The sequence below is a fragment of the Cygnus atratus genome, chromosome 4 (genome assembly GCF_013377495.2).
Source record: "Cygnus atratus isolate AKBS03 ecotype Queensland, Australia chromosome 4, CAtr_DNAZoo_HiC_assembly, whole genome shotgun sequence".
Lineage (NCBI taxonomy): Eukaryota > Metazoa > Chordata > Aves > Anseriformes > Anatidae > Cygnus > Cygnus atratus.
This window is the reverse complement of record NC_066365.1, coordinates 58725915-58744936: the sequence shown is the minus strand read 5'-3', so window position 1 is coordinate 58744936 and position 19022 is coordinate 58725915. Positions and strand designations below refer to the sequence as shown.

The 19022-nt window shown below is 39.0% G+C and overlaps 1 protein-coding gene across 2 annotated transcripts in view; it reads right to left on the bottom strand.

The window, feature by feature from the left end:
• The window catches only part of CCDC149 (coiled-coil domain containing 149), a 51114-nt gene that overhangs the window by 13055 nt on the left and 19037 nt on the right, over nt 1-19022 (bottom strand). For both annotated transcript variants that reach the window (XM_035551808.1, XM_035551799.1), the window contains exons 5-10: nt 13263-13379; nt 11588-11760; nt 10175-10247; nt 8758-8842; nt 7394-7538; nt 857-933 (exon numbers count right to left, since the gene is read on the bottom strand). In XM_035551808.1, coding sequence (XP_035407701.1) covers nt 857-933; nt 7394-7538; nt 8758-8842; nt 10175-10247; nt 11588-11760; nt 13263-13379 — 670 coding nt within the window. The remainder of the gene's footprint in view (nt 1-856; nt 934-7393; nt 7539-8757; nt 8843-10174; nt 10248-11587; nt 11761-13262; nt 13380-19022) is intronic.

The following is a 19022-nucleotide window of genomic DNA, read 5'->3' as shown; positions in this document are numbered from 1 at the left end:
AGCTTTGTCAAATGTTTTCTTCTAGATTAAAAGCCTAGGTATATAAAAACAGAGCCAAAAACCCAGAAGCCTAAACCATACTAGCTCCCACCCCCACTGATAGGAAGCTGTAAACAACGATGCCTAATGGTGCAAACACCAACAATGGAGCAGCATAATTTACAGTGGTTAAAAAAGATACAATTAGGTGTAATGGGAAGAAAAGAAGCAAAAGGAAAATGTAAATTAAATATTGCCCATTTTCCTAACAGCAAGGTCTATTAGGAAGCAGATTAATCTCCCATTACGTGAGTAATTTAAACCAAATACAGTGCTTAAGATGCTACAGGGAATAATCCTGTTCTGGAGAGAGGGACTAGAAAATTTCAGATCATTTACATTTCCAGTTTCTCAGAGATTATCATTCTACAGAAAAACATTATAAAATACAGCAATAAAAACCATGGAAGTTACAAAAAGTATAAAATTAATCAAAAAACCTGTTGAAAAACATCATGGCTAATATCCTACGTGTATCATTTTATATAACTGTTAAAATAAAATAGCTCAAAGTTTTTGCCTTTTTTTTTTTCCTAACTTGCAAACTATGGAAACATTTTGAGTATTTCCAATACTAATTTTGTAGTATCGATACTGGAAATATGATTTAAAGAGCCTCGTGAATTTTGGTTTCAACTTAATGTTTATTAGAGGTTTCTAATTTTGCAAATGTGCTTCACAAAATACTGTCATTCACAAAATACTGCACATTCATAAAATAACTGTCATTTAAAAAATTATAGCCAAGCTCTTCTTAAATGCAAATATATCCACGAAAACTAAATAATTCAAGCTGTTCTCTTGAATTTTTACTAACCTGGAAGACTCCACAGACCAGCAATTTCCAAAGTTCTTAACTTCTTTTCAAGTTCTGCCACTCGATTACCTAGAATTCTTTGGGGAAAAAAAAAAAGAAAACAAGAACAAAAACCAGAAATATTCATGTGAGATGAGATTCCTTGTTCTAGTAAGGTAACCAAAGCCTACTTGTTTACATGTCTGCAACTGAATTTTTAACTTGTGACTTAACTAGTGTAGTAATCCTGTTAACAATTACCGCTTTTTACTAATGCCAACAGACAGCCTCCCCCAGACTTTAGAGAAAATGCAATATAGTTGTCTAACTTATCCCATGATTAAAAAAAAAAAAGATTTAAAAAAGATCTAGGATGTACTAGACAGTCAACCTTTGCACATTACAGACCAAGAATAGCAGCTCATAGAATTTCTATTTCCCTTGCTTGCAAATCTCTCTTCCCAGTTCCTTTTACCTTCTCTACAGCTAAAATTGGAAAGTAAGAGCTATGCGATCTAAATATGCAAAACTCAATATATGGATTGATTTTGAACTTCTAGTCACAATTTTGGCCCACTCTTATTCGCAAAGGTTTGTCTGTCACTAAGATTGCTTATTGCAGCAACAAATTGCCTTGCTGCTACATCTCTCTTCTTTCACGTGCTGAACTCTTTTCTTCTTTACTAAAAAGCTTCAAGCTGTTTAGTGCCTTTATCACCCACCCACTCTTAGTTTTCACTGCATTTCTTGGGTCATCTCTTCTTTTCTATCTGATTCCTACATAAATACTACTTGCGGTTAGCTCTCCTGCAGGATTTAACTTTCAGTTTTAATTCTCTCCCAAGATCAAATGCAAGATTCCTATGTTGCAAAGAAAGCTCTTTTTTTTTTTCTTTTTTTTCCCCATGAATTTTTGAAAGTGCTTTTCTTTACAGGCACAGCAAGTCTTCTAGAGTCGGAAGTCTTTAAATAAATCCCAAACAATACACAGAGTGAAAAACCTGAGTTTTTCACTCAGACAGCAATTCTAAATATGACAGCAGAGATAATGGACAGCAAGTTTTACTCATCAAATTACAGCAACAGGATAAGTCAGTTAAATTTGAACTGAATGCTGAGAAGCAGCACAACACAACACAGCAAGGCAACAATATCTTCCCAAGCTCGCCAGAGCCGTGTAATACTGCACTGCACGCTCTCCACCTAGGGCTTTATGCTGCAAACATCTGAGCAAACTGACAATGTCATTACTGACAAGATGACAGAGTCTGGAACATAAAGGACAGCAAAACCAGCAAATATTAAATGGGCTAGAAAAATCGATTAACAAAGACTAAGTATTTTTGAAATCTCTAATGTGAGGGCTCTGCAATGACAGAATGGAAGCCTGTAAGTATTTTAAAGACTGCAAAAATACCAGGATGAGACAGACTGTAAAAGAGAAAGCTCACAATGAACATCGAAGCAAGCACTGGGTGGTACAGGGGTATGTAACAATTAGAAAGCAAGCAGCCCATCCTGTTTACTAGCAGAGGGGAGAGTGTGGCAGCAGTTATTTCTCCACTGAAATTCAGTAACCAACCAGACCACCAAGGTTATGATGGATCTAATACTGTTGTCTCCAGTAACAATCAAAATTTTTCAAGTCTAGATTTTGCTTTCAGAATGCTTCCTTCTGACACAAGGGACTCAGATTTAACAACTCTATGTTCTTATCCCGGTGTACTGCATTGCCCTAAGGGCCTGCTGAAGGTCAGCTGAAGGATATGGAGATCCCCTGGCTTAGGGGTAGGGAACAAAGAAATCATGCAAGATTCCTTCCAATACGTGTTAACTCTGCCAGGGAGCCAACAAAACAAAGCTGATGTGGCTAACGATTGTCACTACAAATGGGTCGCACCTCTTTATTTTAATAAGTAGTTCACCAACAGTTCCAAGGCAGAAAGGGAGGAAAAGATACTGCCCTCCCTGTCAGTTTCAGTCAGCCAACAAATTCCACTCTCTAGAATAAGTTCAGTTACTGTTACTGCTCTTGATATTTGGACAATACCAAAGTCACTCTTCTCTTGCTTCTCTTAAACTTTGTAATTCATTTTTTCTGCTGTATTACACTACTTCTAAAGATTCCGGAGCAGATCTATCCTGGTAATTCCTACTTGAGCCTCAGAAGAGACAGCGAACTTTTTTTTTCAGCTTTGTTGCAGGTTCTCATGTATGAGGACCATCCTGCAGCTCTGAACGCTGCTCAGCAGAAAGAGAGGACAATACTTAACGATGCTGCTTTCATTCAGGCACAGAGCAAAATACATTCCCTGTTGAGTATGATTCTAGTTCGCACCAAACCACATTATTTGAAGAGAGGCATGGGAGAAATTAAGCCTACAAAAAGCTGTGAGTCTTAAATAAATGCTTATTGGAAATCCTGAAAACAGCACAGTTTGCCCCTTTCCACTATGATCATCCAAGTAATTTGGCACCTCCACATGTGCCATGGAAAGACTGAGCTGTGGTGGCCTGGACCAGCAGGTAGTTTGGAAGATGCTGCTTGGCTAGTATCCGATTAGCATCCCTAATCTATTTTCTATCTCTAGCCATAATGGACCAGATCCTTTGACTAAAACAGGATTGTGTCACTGACAAAGGTGCCTGTAGCTATTCCCATTGCTCTCTGGTCACGCATCCAACACGACGAGGGAGGTTGTCTAAGCCTCCCTCCAGGATAAGGTTTTAGAGAAATCTGTTGGTAACGTAACGGCAGCAACGCTCCCACCTGAATACGGAAACCCCCTTCTAGCCCTCCCAACGCTTCCCAACGCACATGAGCATAGCCTCAAGGGAGCTGTGCTGATTTACAGCACCTGAGCTCCGTTCAACCTCACCTTCAACTTAGTTCTAGTTCTGGAAGGCATGTACGTTCCCAGAGACACAAGCACCCGAACACCTGTAAATATGGCCTACCACGGTCACATACCTGGCTCTACCTGTCACATGGAAACATTTACTCAGTTACAGGTTGGCACAATCCTCTCTGTACTTCTGGCCACGACCAAGCTTACCCAAGTAATGTTAAAATTAGTGCAACATGTCTAAGCAGGAGAGCAGTTTCTAAATTCATCTGGCTTGCATGAGTGCTGGCAATTTCATGAACAAATTGCACTAAGAAAGAGCATATAACAAACTGTTTATTGCTGGTGGAAGCCAAAAAGATTTTTATCCATTTTCTAGGCAGGGTTAGGGCTGTTTATTTTCACATTTATGTAACTATTTAATCTCGCAACACATTACTGCATACAGAATTCATTTACAACTGCTTTTTCAAACTAAGCTAATGTGCTTGAGAGGAAAAAGATAGGCTGTTACTTAGACTTAGCAGTAGTAGATACCAATCACATAGGCAAACTGACCCATCTTCTTCCCATATACCTTTTTTTTCTTACATCATAGAACCACAGAACTTGGGTTGGAAGGGACCTTAAGGATCACACAGTTCCTGCCCATAGCAGGAACACCTCCCACCAGACCAGGTTGCTCAAAGCCCCATCCAGCCTGGCCTTAAATACTTCCAGGGATGGGGCATCCACGGTTTCTCTGGACAACCTGTTCCAAAGCCTCACCACCCTCTGAGTACACAATTTCTTCCTAATGTCTAATATAAATCTACCCTCTTTTACTTTAAAACCATTACCCCTTTGTCCTATCGCTACACTCCCTGATAAAGAATCCCTCTCCAGCTTTCCTGTAGGCCTTTATCTTGTAAAAATGGAGCTAAAAAATTACGGGCTGGATTTATCCCACTCATTTCTAGGCATATACTCCCACAGTTCCTTTTATCATGCCACATATTTAGAAAACCAGCAATAATGAAAGTGTGCCTGTTCCAAGAGCAAGTGGTAATAATGGACGTTTTTAACAACAGGATAACAGCAGAAAGTCAACTTCAACAGCACAGCCAAATTACAATCTAACTAAAAAAAAATAGTCTTGTTATTTCTTCATTAATCAAAATGCAAATCTACTATCCTGTTATTTAAATTTACAGAGCTGTATTTTGATCTTCAAGCAACAAAACAGGTTTTGATTTTGGAGTACACTAACTGTTGGGAGGGAAGTAAGTTCACATGGTCTGATAACAGAATCGCTAACAGATTAGTCATCTATCAAATATCAAAAGTACAACTTCTTCCCTGAATGAAACAAACACTCCAAAAATCTCACTTTCTCTACCCAACTGAATCTCACCCTCTTCACATAACAATCTGAAAGATTAACTGTGTTCTCCAAGCAAGCTCTTTGCACAGGACAAACAAGACGAGGGATGAAGAAGACTTCTATTTATGTAAGACCTTCTGTCATTCCATTTCTCTCTAGCCCCGCTCCCTTCTCCTCCTTTGAATAGTGCGATGTCTTCAAGCAAAGAATGGATCTTCTACTCGTACCAGTTTTCTGTGGACCTGCCTGTTTCACCTGTGCAGTGACCTCAGTCTCACCTCCAACCTGCTCCAACAGGTGGGCAGTTTCTTACCCATTTTCAGAAAACATCAGACTTTACTCCTCTAACTTTTTCCACAGTAATTAAGAGACCCCAACAACCACATAATGCACCTGAAATAAAGGATAATTTTCCCTGATGTTCTACCTGCATGTCCCTTTTTCACTTTAACGCTTTTGTGACTCAGGTGCTTCTACATGAAGTAGTTCCCATTCTTCCTAGCTCCTTAAAAGCTTCTTTAATCCAACTAAAGCCAAAGGTGACAAAAAGAACAAGCATACTGCATGGGAGTGTTGCTGCTCTTCACTCAGCCTTCCCAGGATTTATGATTCTGGTTTTTTTCCCCTGAAGCATCCTGAGCCGAATACAACACTGCAGTTCTGAGCACACTGTATTTTGGAGGGAGGTGGATTACCACCGCCCCCTAAGACCTCATCTTCTGTTGGGCACCACGTATTAATTTTTGCATGTGTCCAACCTCTACTTCAATGGCTATAGATGACCAGTTTGGTGCACAGATAAGATAGTATCTGCTACTGAAGGCTTATCTCAAGAAAGCTCATACTCAGTAGTTGAAAACAGGCACTGGCATCAGAAGGTAAAGCCATCACTACGATAATACATTTGAGAGATGCAAGAGACTGAAGAGATATAAAATTAAAAAAGAAATTTGCTACAGTTACAGGCAAGAATATGCAAATAATTACAAGAGGTCATGACGCAGTATCAGGATGCAAAAGGCAAAGATCAATTACACCTGAGCTACCAAAAGTTACTCGCTAGATGTTTCTCAGCTGATGTCACATTAGCAGCAAGAAGGGGGTAAGCAGGTGTTAGCCCCTTCAGTAACACTGCTCAGTGCAGGAACTCCCCTTACATTTCATGACACACAAAAGGCATGAATTGACTGAGTTGCCATCAATTCGAGCTGGGCTACGTTCTCACTGCTTTAGTCTCCCTTTAGCTGATTAGGCATTTGCTTTCTGAACAGTATTTAAGAGCAGCGATAAACTGCTCCTCCACTTCTGTTGCCACATCACTAAGAATTATGCAATGGAGTCTGCCTAGTATCAGAGTTACGAATTTTCAAAATGAATCATCTATTCTAGAGCGATATAGTTCACTTCAGTACTACTCCTTCCTTTCCTGAAAGATGTCTGCCTGTTTCTGACATCTGGTCCTGATGTGCTTTTGAAAAGCCTGAATAACCTCTGATTACCAGTAGTGACTCAGTGTTGCAAACAACCCCTCCAAACAACCAAAAAAAGCCAGAAAGAAAAAAACAAACAACAAACAAAAAACCTGAGCGTAGCATCAAGGAACACTGCCTAGCTCTGATTTTCATACACTGTATGAGGACAATAATATCAGAATGTCAGAAAATGTGTCAAAACCGATGATATTCTGCCATGATAGGTGCTGTGCAAGGTACAAAGAATTCTCCTGATGAGAACAGCTAAGGGTCAACAAATTCTCCTTGAAAGTTCAGTTCAGACTTAAAAAAATAAAATATATCATATAGTAGCAATATAACTGCATTTATCTCCTAAAACTTTTGGCAAGTAACTACAGGAGCAACAGCTATCATCCATATGACACACAGGCTACTAGCCTGTGACAAATGTCACATTAAAACTTTTCAGACTCTTTCCTAGGTGCATCATTTACTGTTCTCACCAGTGTTTGTTGTTAACAGCTGATTTATCATATATCTTCTCCATTTCAAAGGTGTCCTTCCTCCTGGCTGCTTTTCTTTGGCTCTCCCTACAGACTACCTGCTAGAAATGCCACTTCATTACTAGAAACCAAAAGGTTTCCTATGGTTTATCTTCAACCTGTAAACCAATCCTTGTGTAGCAGAAGCAGGCAGGTCTCTTTAAAATGTATTTTTTTCTTGAAACTCATCGCTGATCTTTCAGTTCTAAAACCTGAAGAACCCACCTGTTAGCAATGACAATGAACTCTCTCTGAAAACAGACCTTCCTTTCCATTTCCTTGAAACTCCCCCAGAACTATGACTTTTCCATAGCTTGGTAAGTTCTTTTTTACTTAGAAGTCATGCTACCTACTTGTTCGTTTGCCTTTGGTGTTGTATGACCATGTTTTTTTCATGGATCGTTTCCAACAATGCAGTGGCCAGTGATTTGAGATCTGAAATGGACTGCGGCGTGGCTGGAAGGCTACATCCATGATCCTCTGACAACAACTCTTGGACTATAATGTTAAAAACACAAATGAGTTTTGGCTTCTCTTGCACAGAGATGTGACACAAACATTCACTTAACATCAAAGAATTATTACTTAAATGAATACATATAATTTTCTTTCAACTAACAAACAATGCCAAAAGACCAGAAATATAATACACAGCTGACAGAAAAACGGTGGCTTTTTGAGCTGACTGTTATCCCACAACAATTGCCAGAACAAGAATAGGCAGACACATTTTCTGTTCATTTAATTCTGCTTTTGGAAAATGACTTTTGTTCAGGAGGAAAAAAAAACTTATTCTGCTAAACCATTGAGGCCTACAGATGGTAAAAACGGGGTATTTCTCTCTCACATTAAAATATAAGCCCACAAGGAAGCTTTTATATTACTTTTTGTAAATCTTATATCCTTCAGGTTATTTAAGATTGATGTGAAAATAGTCACCCGTGAACTTCCTCTGCAGCTTAGAGCCTGTTTACCTTTCAGCCACATCAGGAAGTTCACTAGGTACTTCTGTAACTAGAATCTGGCTCTGCCTCTTTATACGCAAGTATATGAAGGACACAAGAGGAGTCAAAAAATATTTTCAACCTACTACAACAAATACTGCTGATCTCATGTATGTGTGTATGAATGTACCAGCACCTCAACAGCAGGGTAGTACAGTGGTACCCTGCTTGGCAGAGTGAATTTTCTCTACTATTCTGCTTTCCCTTCTTTTTTAATCTTGATTTTTTGTTTGGAGGGGGAGATTATGCCATTTTGCTTCCCGAAAAGAACCACGGGACAAGAAAATTTTTTGTAAAACATCTGAATATAAGGAGCAGAAAATTTGACTTAGGGCCCTTCCTCTATCCCCCTGTATATTTTTCATTGGATTATGAATTGAGATTGTCGTTGTTAGCAGAGGAGAGAGAGTGAACAAAGAAGTGATTTGTCAGGGTCAAAGTTGCAAACAGGCTTACAGATAAGAAAGAATACATTTGATCCAGCTGACTGGGAAATGAATGGCAAAGGAATAACAAAAGGAGAAGCAATACTCAAGAGGCAAATTTTGTATCAAGTCAACTGAGAAAAGGATGAAAAAACAGCACATGATAATAAACACAAAAGAAAAAAAAAGATTTCGTTTTGGTTGGTGAGGAAAGTGTTACTGAAATTACGAGGTAAGATGAGAGGAATTCAATGAGACATGCAACACCATGCTGCGTTTATGTAATACCTTGCTTTGCAGACAGGACTCCAGTCAGAGCACTGCTACTGGATCTGCCGTGAGTCTTTGAATTTTTTCGTCTCTCTAGTGCATTCTGAGGAAACAACAAATATCTTACTTAGAAAAACAGCAGCCAAAAAGTTCTACTTTACTCCTTTCATTAGGAGTAAAAAATCTGAATTGGATTTTGGTCTCAGAACTTCTCCACAGGGCCTGACGCTACACTGATAGTATCCTATGGGTTGTATACTATGGGACAGTATCCTATGGAAGTGTGATCTTCCTGGAATATCACAGCACAAACAGTTTTTGCAATGTTAAAAGACTCATTCTGCCTCACTGCAATATTTATTGTAGTCTCTCCAACCCCTTACCCTAACCCCATGCATTTTTAAGACTTGTCTATTTTTGAACAAACTGATGACTGCCGGTGAAGATGCTGCAGTATTCTGTAGACAGTATCGGTCGGGAACAAAAGCAGACCTTCCCCGGCATTTCTCTAGATAGGGTTCAAACAGAAAACTCAAACTCCTCCTATCAGAACTTCTGTAAGTCCTTTCAGGAAGAAACACTGACTTTCAGGACTTAACAGCAGAATGATCCTGCTACAAAAGTCCAGCTCTTGCAAAACAACTACAGTTATGTGAAACCCCTGAGACCACCAAGATGTTCAGTTCTCACCCGTGAACTAACTTAAACTCTGAGATACCATGTCAAAAACGTGTACAGACACTGAAATGAACCTGGCAATACTTTCAGAATTTTTCACCATGCACAAAAAACAATTAGTGCTATGACTGCTTCACAGTGACCTAAATGGTTAAGCAGCCCTACCGATGGTCCTAAGACAACCATTCCCATGCCCTGACAAGCAGTCCTCTTCTCCCACTCTGCAAAATCACATACAGAAGAGAATAAAAGTGCTTGACTTCAGGAAAGAGCAAGAATATTTTGCCCTTGAGGTTCAGTCCTGAATGTTTACTGCAAACCAATATAGAGCTTAACCCAGGAACGAAGGAACCATGAAGACTTAGCACTCATTGGGAACAAACAGTGGTACCATTAGGGAACAGGGAGGCAAGAACTGCTTGTGACAGGAATGCAGCTGCAGCTGTTTCCCACACACTGTGTGACTTGCTACTTTTTACCTACCAGCCACAGAACTTAAAAATAAAATAAAATAAAAATTGCTTCACTTTTCCAAGTGCCCCTAATAGTTAACATGTCGTTCTACATCAGCTGAAAAGCCTACAAGATTACCGAGCATGTAATATGTATACGTGCTAATATTGTCAGCATGTTAAAAGTGATTTTTCTTTGAAAGCATAATTTTGTTCTTTTAATGCATATAAACCCAAGAATGAACAATAACCTCCATGAACAACAAAGCACAGTTTAGATGACAGATACACTGAGAGGATTTTACCTTATATTTAGTAATATTAGACTTAAGAAGGTTGACTTCCTCTTGAAGTTGCTTTAATCTCTCTTGAAGATACCTGAAAAAAAAAAGTCATCTTTTACATCATGTTAGATTCAGTATTGCCTCAAGTGCTCCTCTTTACTATGTGGAATGTCCTCTCTTTGAATTACTGAGAATTCTTTTCCCTCTACAGTTTTCAGAGGGATAAAATAACAAAATCTTAACTGCTCTTGACCCCATCAAAATTTAAGTAGGGAAACAAATTGTATCAGAAAAGTAGGCTGCCCTTCTGTTACATTTGTCAAGAATCTTGCACAACCATACTGTTTCTCAGGATTTTGGGGTCTTCTGTGCCTGAAAGCTTGTAAGATGGACACTTAAGATTTGTATATATGTCAACACAAGAGTCAACTATGCAGAGCTTTTGCATTGCAGTTATCACTCTCTCACATGGCACTTCTCATTAGCAATCACAAAGGATAGCTGAAAAATGGTACACAGTAACTAAAACAATACTATTCTTCCTTACAAAGTCTATGCACTTGGATTAGACAGCTATGAAATATATTTTTGGGGTATAAAGGGTTTACATAATATCCTCTTTTGTAGTGCTATTGCAGCTGCATTAGGGTTAGTAACAATTTAGAAGAAAAAAAAATTGACACTGACATCAGGAGCAGGGGGGCTTAAATTGATACAGAACTTGGTAGGCCATACAAAACAGAACAAAACACTGGAAATGCTGGGAGGAAGTAATGCCTTTGGTATTACACTTTCCTACCTGAAGTGTAAGTCTCTGCAAAGGGAAAGTGTCTTACAAGCTCCATGTCACTTTAACGTACTTGTTGACATTAAGGGAGGTACCTGCCATAGCTCTGCCAGCAACTCTTCTCTGTTGCCCTTAGCAGAGACCATAAGACACTTTTTTTTTCCACAGCAGAGACAAGAATATCTACATGAGTAAGTTCATAAGCAGAGCGCTGTTGGGAAATCGTTCCCTGTTGACAACCTCTCCCTGTGGTGAGATGTCCAAAATTGTTAACTAAGAGTACTTGAAATCCATGTTTACAATTCAGGCTTAGCCCACTGCAGCTCACTAGGGGGTTCTTAAAACACTGATTTTTAATATTCTTGGTTTTGGTCCCATACAATGATGGGGATGAAAAGGCCTGCACTTCTCTTCCTTTTCCACATTTAGCAATATTTGGAGTATCTTGAGATGTATCACTTACATCTCTGCAGCCAAATAAAACATTAGTAATTTCCTGCAGCTTGACTTTCTCAATATTCTTTGATGGTTGGCTAGAGCAGAAACAAAATATACAAAACAAATAACCGAAATCTCTTAGCTATAATTCTAGGACGTATTTTCGTTACGGTTTTGTTGTCACTCAGTGAGCTTTGTCATGCGCTCACCTGTTCTCCATGCACAGAGCATCTATGTCGATGATACGATTCTCATGTCCTCCTAAGACATGATTAAGTTCTTGGTTTAGTCTATCAGATTTATCTTGGTAAAAAGAGCGTTCTTCTTTAACATCCTGTAACTCATCCAGTGCAGCTTGAAGATCATGTCTCAGAGTCTCGATCTGAAAAGAAAGGAACTGTATCACTGTTTTGAAGTCTACAAAAAATTGCATAGTGCACAAACTGAAAACAGCAACAAGCACTATGTGTCTGAACAGGATTGATTTTGGACAGTCAAAAGTCTTTCCCCGCATTATAATCCCCAGTATTTTTACCCTATTTCGGTATTATTTTGTTAATTTGAATTTAAATAACTTTAGCAATTAGACTTGTTTTACAAAATTTCTACAAAATGACTAAAACCTAACAGCAAAATAAACCTTAATTCATACAGTAACTTTGCTAAGAACACATTAAGCTTGTTTTGGGACACAATTTCCAGGACTCCAAGGTTAAACTAAACAAAATTAGAATTTTGCAAATTTGGAGGATGAAATAGAAAAAAAAATCTGTAATTTTTTACAGGAAAAAAATACAGAAAAAACAGTATTTGTACTAATTACAGGATTTTCAGCAATAAAGCTCCACAGAGTAAGAAAAGGAACTGAGAAAAGTACAAAATAAGCCAGCATGGAATTGGCAGGGTGAGCTTTGGTATTAAACAAAAGGGTGAAAGAGCCCAGTATAGAAAGTACTCAGGGACAAAGAGCTTCAAACTTCCAAGGAGAGGAAACATTGAATGTTGAATAAAGCCTGCAAAGAGCTGAGAAGTCTCCATGTGCAGCTCAAAAAACTCTGATAAGCCAGAGAAAGACAACAGAAAAACAGGTGACGAAGCCACGTGCTGGACAGATAGAGAACTTGGGAACAGAGGTCACAGAGAGACTCAAATTGGGAAAAGAGCAAGTGCAGGCAACAGTCCTTCTGGTAAACTAGAGGAGTATTGCATTCGGAGTGAAAACTGAGAATAAGAAATTTGCACCTTCTCCTGGATCACGGAATGGCTCGTTGAGGGTGTCATTGGTAGGAATGAACATGAATCAACAGAAAACATAAACCCTAAAACCGACTCAGAAAGCTATGAATCAGTAGTAGGGAAAGATGGGCTGCATAGTGCATGGTACGTAATATTAATGCAGACCTGAGGGAGGAAGAAGAGAGGTCTTAATTCAAGATTTTTTCCAAAGGGAGGAACAAATGGCTAAGACGTAAGAGGAAGAGCAAACAACCTTAAATCTCCTACTGAAAACTTGATTCAGAGGAGTTTGATTGAATTTGATTCATCACCCACGACATATTGTGTTGAATACTATGCACAACAGCTTACACTAAGTCTCTTTCATCGACGATACTGTTCTCACAAGTTGTTGCTGTACACTACAAGAAGAGGATCATCAATAATCTTGAGAAGGAATTCCTGAGATCAGTAAATTCAGTAATTACCACGCATGCATGCTTAAATTAGTGCTCAATAAGAACAGTACCTGTAAAAAATCCCACCACCTTCACCACTATGTGCAGTGCTAATCAGCTACCAGCTCTCAAAACACAAAAGCAGCTGTCATTTACTTGCTATTACACAAGCTCTGTAAAACACGACAGGATGTGCCCATTTCGTTATTACTTGTTCTCGAGCCTTCTCCAACTGTTGAACAAGATCCTCACGTTCATGTGCTGCAAAGTGGCGAGCCCCAACTTCATCATCTCCAAGTCTTTGCTTTGCTATTGTCATTCGCAGGAGCTGTAATTACAAAGACAGATTCCATTAGCAAGAGAACACGGGCTGTAGCATCAGAGTACACCTGTGTTAGAAAGTAAGGCTGTCAGATTTCATCTCTTACAGGGCAAACAGCTGGTATTTAAACCAGAGGGAATTTTCTGAGCCGAGGGCTCCATCCTTGTCTCAGTGAAAAATTCCAGACAAACACTCAAACATAACATGAGCTGCATTAGGCCCTGCAACAATAGTCACCAGAGCATACAAATGATGAAAGACCATGTAAACACGAAAATGTGGTCAATATTTTTTAGAAGTGACAGAACAAATTCTGGTCAAACAAAGGAGACAATTCTCAGAAAACCGTTTTCACAAATTTCATAAAACCTAAAAGGAGGCTAAAGCAAGGTGGGGATTGGTCTCTTCTCCCAGGCACTAAGTGATAAGACATGAGGAAATGGCCTTAAGTTGTGCTAGGGGAGGTTTAGGATTGTTATTAGGAAAAAAAAAAAATTCACTGAGAGTGTTGTGAAGCATTGGAACAGGCTGTCCAGGGAGGCAGTGGAGCCACCATCCCTAGAGGTCTTCAAAACGCATGTAGATATAGTGCTTAGTGGCGTGGTTTAATGGCGGACTTAGCAGTGATAGGTTAAAGGCCGGGTCAGATGATCTCAGAAGTCTCTTCCAACCTAAATGATTCTACGATTCTACAAGCAGATCTTAAAATTATCTGCAGCAGAAAACCAGCAGTTTTCATAGTCAAGGAAAAAAGACATGAGCTAGCTTGCCCAGCTTCACTTTACCTATAGCACTTAAAATCCCTGCGCTACACCAGTGCAATCTGTAAAACACCTGTTTACCTGTTTATATAATTTGTTTGCGTGTTTTTTGATTACTCACAAAAGTTAATTCATGCTAAAAACAAACAACAAAATGGGCCAACACAAATGTGTTGGCCCAGATGTGCAAACATCTAATGAACTCATCAGCTTTGTGCCTGCTGAAAACCTGACTTGAATTAATACATTTGCATGAAATATCTGAGGCAGACACCAACTACCTTTCAAGAATTGTGGAGCATTACAATAACAGTCTATAAGGCACTCCACATTTTCAGTTATTTATACTGTGTACAACTAGGCAAAAGTGTTGCCTCCCCATGGCCTAACTTGTAGGAGCTCCACAGAGACTAGAGCAACTCGCCATGATAACCAGCCTGACTTTCCCCATATTCGACTGCACCCAGGAATTAATGTACATCATTATATTGCAGAGTTAGAAAAAAATGAATCTTCTGAAGTAGAAGATTGTACATTAAAATCTATCTTTGGTATTTATGGGATGCCAGTCACTATAGCTGCAATGTGCCAATTAAAATCCTGCTGATGCAAGACAGACTACCAAAATCATCCTCCCTGCTTATTTCAGCTCCAGTTCAGTGCAGCTCAGTGAAGCCAGTACCACTTGATCTGATAAGCAGTTCACTTGCCCAGGGGAAGCAGTGCACCCCCACTTAACTCCTTTTGGCAAACTGCATTTCCCTCTCCCCACAGAGCAGCTACAGCCCAGTCAGGAAGGCTGAATGGATCCTAGAAGATACAATTCCTATTAATTTTTTATCAAAACAAATAGCAAACTATTAACTCAAAAAGGCTGCTAGCAAATTCTGGAATGATTTTATAGCTATGGGATTATTTTTTTAAATGCTAAAAGGCTGATAAGCAAAAGGCATGGTAATGTGATTTAATTCAGTTAGATTAATTAAATTCCTATAATCTTTCTTCGAGATTATCAGCAACAAAGGTAGTTGGAAACAAATGTAGTAACATTTTAAGGACTCAACCTTGTTCAGAAAAACTGGAAACAGGAAGGGGAAAAAAATCACAGTTTACCAAGGCACTCGATGCCTGCAGCAGAGCAGAACTCTAACGCCTAGCACCAGGCTGGGAACTGTATCAGAGCTGTGACTCATGCACAAAGACTAACCCTCCTCCAGCCCGGGAGAGGGTGTGCATCAGGTGCAATTACATCCGCAAGCAATTATTACTTGCAAGGTCAAACAGTCTGCCAATAAAAGGAAAACTCTATTTACTAAGAACTTTGAGGGGAAAAAAAAAAGTATGAAGTCTTACAAAATGAATGCTTCAGAAACGCAAATTTGGTCAGTAAAAGAAGCACTATAACCATGCGTAAGACAAAGTAAAATACCAATCCATAAAACGAGAGAGTGCTTCTTCCAGACAGTTGGCCTATCAGAGAGTTGAGAGGGCAGAACAGGCCAAGTCCTCTAATTCTGCGTTGCGGATGTCTCATGAGGCAGCACCACCTACTATAAAATTCTTCCCTTAAAACGCCGTGACCCAAAGAGACACTACGTGTTATGCCAGAGGGTGAAGGGTTTATTTCGTATTTTAGTGTTTTATCATAAATTTTATACGCCTGCCCTCTGGCTGCTGTATTTTTATTTCTATCATTCAGAAATCACTGATGAAAGAACCAGTCAACTTCGTTTTGCAGCCACGGAATAGGTTAACACTACCCCTCAGGAAGCTGTAAACAGTGTTCGTGGCAGAGTGGATTTAAATTAATGGCACCTTACCAGAGGCAGTTCCTGTTTGTCAAGAGCCAACATATTGTTAACCAAACCAATCGGTGCTTCAAGCCATCAGTCTGTATTACTTAAATATTACACCTTTCTCTTTATCAGTGTCAGCTAAAATAATTATCCATGAAGTAGCAGCTCTGTAGCAGTAATACAATGCCCCAGACAGGCATCACTGTGATAGCTGGTGTGCAGGCTAGGAGTCAAAAGACAATGCCAGTGCCAAAGTTTTATGCTCTCGGTTATCAACAAAACATGCAGAAGAAAAAGGGAAACAAGCACAAAGAGTAAATTCTTCGTGGAAGGCAGAAACCATCGTGTTTAGCCACAGTTGCTGACAGCAATTATCTTCACCACATTGCCTACAAAATCCTAAGGAGTTGACCACAACTACGCAAATTTGCAACATTAAGCCCCAGTTCTGCCCAAACATATGCACCACATTTAACATCTTGCACTGTTGCTGCCTTATAAGAAGGAATTGTCAGTAATACAGCAGCTATCGTTTTCCATGCGTCTTCCTCTCACTTAGCACTGCCCTCGACAGCTTACAAAATAACGTCTTTCCATGGGTAGGAATACAGGTGAAGGCAACTGAGTCACCTAGTCTTCCAGAAGCCTCCAGTTTCTTTTGTGCCTTCCATTTTCTGCCCTTTATGAGAAAGAAAGAGATTTCATAACTATCCTCCTCTAAGTTTCAGTAATTGTTCTCCAAGCATTGCTGCCAGAATGTTAGGAAAGACAGGATTTACAAATAACTGTATCATAAACACAGAATAGCTTTCATGTGTCAGAGCTGATAAGAGATTGTGATCAATCATAAAAATAAATAGTCTTACATATCTGTTGCTGGAGTGCTGCAGTCTGACTACTGCTGTATTCCTGAAACTGCAGCAACAAATCCTTCCAGAGACTTCCTGGATAAGTTTTATTTCTGCCTGTTTGACTCTAGTTGAAACTAAATGAAAAAATTAGTCCATTTAAGCCAAATGCAAGCAATTTGTCATTGCCTAACTGATGACGTACTTAACATGATTTCAAAAACACGTAAACTATCGGCAGTTTAAGGTCTTCTTGCTAATCCAAGTGACTGTACCCTACTAGTAGCAAACATTAAAGCAGTTAAAGACAAGTCAAGCCTTCAAAACATTTTATTATCAATAGAGCTAATGTGTGATATTTAAAGAGTTTTTTTTTCTTTTTTAGTCCTACAAAGCTCTTGCCATTCAGTGACAAAGCCTGCATGAGTCACCCCTGCTCAGACATAGGCAGAATTGTTCATCCATAAGCAGCTTCACTTGCTGCAAAAGCAGCTGTTTGTTCATCTCTTGCCAGAAGTAAGGTTGACGTAGACCAGCTGGGCAAGATGCCCTCCCTCACTTTGGTAAAAGCAAAGGGAAGAATGCAGGGGAAAAAATGTAAGAACAAGCAAATTATTATAGTTCTTTGTTTTGTTTTTATATATCCCATGCGTTATCTGGACTTCAGCGCCTGAAGTAACCCAGCTGCCAGTACAGGAGAACTGATGAGCAGAACAGAATGGCTTCGGGAACAAGTGTAGAATTTTATCACCCAAACTAGAAGGCAGAAAAATCTGACACAGGAGGAAAGTGTTAAATCCCTCAGAGAGATGGCAATGCTTTTTTAGGCACTTCAAAAAACAGCAACCTGACTCTAAAATAAGCTCTATTTCTCCTTTACTAGAAAAGTGAAGAGTGTGTTCCAAAAATGAAAATCCTAGTCTAAATTAATCCCTCTCTGATGCAATTCATTCCGCCCCCTCTTTATTTAGTGATGCAGTATTTTGCACCTTCTGGACAGGGGCATGGTGGGTGGAATGACTCTTTTTATATTCTTCCATTCCTTATGAGAGTCACGAATTTAAATTCATGCCAAGAATACAGATATTACAAAGACAACCAGCTAGTACCAAGTTAACTTGCAAAGGCAGGTCTAAACAATGCCATTTTGATCACAAAGAAGCAGGCTCTGTGTTAACCAAGATGATGATGTTATAAGGAATTAAAACAGGTACATAACCTCAATATTTAAATACGCTTTAATTGTATCACCTTCGTGTTCTGTTTGGATTAACAAATCCTTGTTACTTGTTCAGGACTGGTTTGGGAAAGGCTGTATAGTGTAACATTCATACCTGAGAACTGCAAGGCGCTGCCTTCTACACCGTAGTATAGTTCAAACAATAATATATAAATAAAAAGAGCCCTGGGGAAGCTGGTCTTTGAAGACTTGAGGAAGTTACACAAAATGCTACGCATACTACAAATTCAGGTCTCTTATGACCATTTCACCAACTCCCTCCACCCTTCCAGGGAAGACCTTTGTGACAAACAATGAGTAACACTGCATTATCACAACATGCTTATGTTTGAAATAAAATAAAATGAAAAGAAAAAACCCACCTGAACAAGTAAAATAAAACTATTTCTATTCACATTTTTAAATCCCTTAACATTAAAACAGTAGTTCAGGGAGGAAAAGTTACTGCTCAATGTTTGTCTCATTTTTTTTTTACTTTGTGAACCACCGCAACTGGTCTCAAATTCAACCTCTCACTAGTTTGATCTCTGAATGTACTTTTGCATACGCTCCAGCTGTGAATGTTACACACATTTGGCTTGAGTTTAAATATTTCAATTAACAGAGACAACAGGAGTTTGATTAATACCAAATGGCAGATTTTGAGCAATGTTCCACATAACTTGCTAAATTTAGCAATAAAATAAATTGTTTATGTAAGGGGAACAGGGTGATCACCTGCTCCATATTTTTGAACGGAAAAATTACGCTTCTCCTGGTTTTATCATCTACTAACATTTTGCATTTTCACTGCAGTGAAAAATATCACACGACAAAGATGAAATGTTTATGCATATAAGGGGAAATATTACTAACAAAATATATTAAAAAAATAAAAACAACCCTGAGATCACTAAAGCAAGACACAATGCAGTATTTATAATTAAGGATAAGTGAGCAAAAGCAGAATACAAAAATATAAAATAAGCTGCACTTACTGGTATCCTACACATGCTTCTTTTGTT